Source organism: Sinocyclocheilus rhinocerous, unplaced genomic scaffold, assembly GCF_001515625.1.
Source record: "Sinocyclocheilus rhinocerous isolate Xijiao unplaced genomic scaffold, SAMN03320098_v1.1 scaffold3174, whole genome shotgun sequence".
Taxonomy (NCBI): Eukaryota; Metazoa; Chordata; class Actinopteri; order Cypriniformes; family Cyprinidae; genus Sinocyclocheilus; species Sinocyclocheilus rhinocerous.
Window position 1 is genome coordinate 166931 of NW_015666612.1, and position 2005 is coordinate 168935.

At 39.6% G+C, this 2005-nt stretch overlaps 1 protein-coding gene across 1 annotated transcript in view; it reads right to left on the bottom strand.

The window, feature by feature from the left end:
* Positions 1-669: 669 nt before the first annotated feature.
* The window catches only part of LOC107733024 (igLON family member 5-like), a 42055-nt gene continuing 40719 nt past the window's right edge, over positions 670-2005 (bottom strand). The window contains exon 8 of the mRNA XM_016544533.1: positions 670-1819. Coding sequence (XP_016400019.1) covers positions 1719-1819 — 101 coding nt within the window. The 3' untranslated portion in view covers positions 670-1718. The remainder of the gene's footprint in view (positions 1820-2005) is intronic.

The window sequence follows — 2005 nt, forward strand, 5'->3', positions numbered from 1 at the left end:
TGACGTTTTTTTTTCTCACATGGAATTACTATCATATTTATTCAAATACTTATTAACATTGTCATCATCATCATCATCATCATCATTATAATCATTATTAACACCAAAAAAGTAATAGCAGTTAACCTTGCAGATTAAAATGTACACAGTGCAGGGGGTTAAAACGGGGTTGGTGCAGGAAGTGAGGTCACAAGAGGGACATTTCTAACCGGTACATGCTATCCACAAGCAACAAGAAGTCAATGAACCGTTTCAGGCCAGGAGATGCCAGAAACTTCTGCTGCCTTCAAGTCTTTGTGGAAAGTTCCTACTTACGAGTAGCAACGATGCATTCAAATAAATCTGAAACGTTGCACTCTTATGAGTTGCAACGATGCATTTAAATAATTCTGAAAAGTTGCACTCTTATGAGTTGCAATGATGCATTCAAATAATTCTGAAATGTTGCACTCTTATGAGTTGCAATGATGCATTTAAATAATTCTGAAAAATTGCACTCTTATGAGTTGCAATGATGCATTCAAATAATTCTGAAACGTTGCACTCTTATGAGTTGCAATGATGCATTAAAATAATTCTGAAAAGTTGCACTCTTAAGAGTTGCAATGATGCATTCAAATAATTCTGAAAAGTTGCACTCTTAAGAGTTGCAATGATGCATTAAAATAATTCTGAAAAGTTGCACTCTCTCAATTTTCTAAATATTTGCACGTTACAAATGAGTATTAGCGGATGAATGACATCTACAGCTGTAGTTTATTTTATTAACTAACATTTGACAACCAAAACGTGTCCAAATACTTTAATTTCCAACACTACATCTATTTTCTATACTTTGCAATGAGTTTGAAAAGTACTTTAAATAATTTCTCTTTAACTTCCTATCAAACACAAGAAAATAACACTAAATGTGTACAAACTAAACTTCTTATAATCAAAACCAATGATTCTCGGCTAATAATGACATTTCGGTTGTAAATCTCGCAAATATGATAATTCCATCATGACTTAAAGGCAGCAATATCCTCCGAGCCGAAAAGCTGAAAAAGAGAGGCTGATGGGAAATGTAGTTTTTGCCGCTGGAATGAGGGGTCTCTACTGCATATATATTTACATTGAGTGTGAAGGACCGACGATCTGAGTGATGGACAGACTGAGGACAATATGAGGGCTGGACGTGTGGGTCAGGCGTTTGCTTTGGGTCCAGAGCCCAAACTAACGCAAACAAAGGGCCGAGATGACACGGCCCTCCTTGCTAGAAAGAAAACATGTGGTTTGACATCATTCATAGTAGCTACTCATGTCAGAATGCACCACCGTTCAGCTCAGATCTCTGCGTCAGGATCCGAGGATCAACGGCCGACGGGCCCGCTGGTGAACTGCCACAAACAGCTTCATCGCAACCATCGCGAACATCGCAACCATCATCATCGACACGTCACTTTACAACCAGCATGTCCAGCACGCACATCAAGAGACACCCAACTGGCATTACACTTGTCGTTCACATCATTTGCATCACATATCAGGTTTGGACGAAAGGTGACCATCGTTGGCGACGGGAGGGAGAAGTGAAGTGGTGATATGCGACCGGGCGTGAATGGGAATAGGAAGGAATGACCGAGTGATGTAGCAATGGCTCCTGGATTAATGCATAATTTCATTTTGTTCACAGTGATGGGTTCATATTTAAAGACTCCTTCCAAAGTGAGAAAGTTTTAGACCTTCATCAGAACAGAGATGGAGAGGCAGAACCACAGACCGACTCCTGATAAACGGCCGTTCAGAGAAGCCACTCCACCGTACACGGCCCCGGGCCCTGTAAGAGCAGAGAGAAGCAGACGTGAACAGGTTGAATGAGAGAGAGAAAGCTGGTCAACATGGAAACCTTGTGCTAGTTTGCTGTATGAAAAGGCAATATTAAATCATAATAGACTATTAATTTTTTTAATGAGTGCATTTACTGATTGCACTGGTGTTTTTTCATCTTTAACAAAAAAAAAAA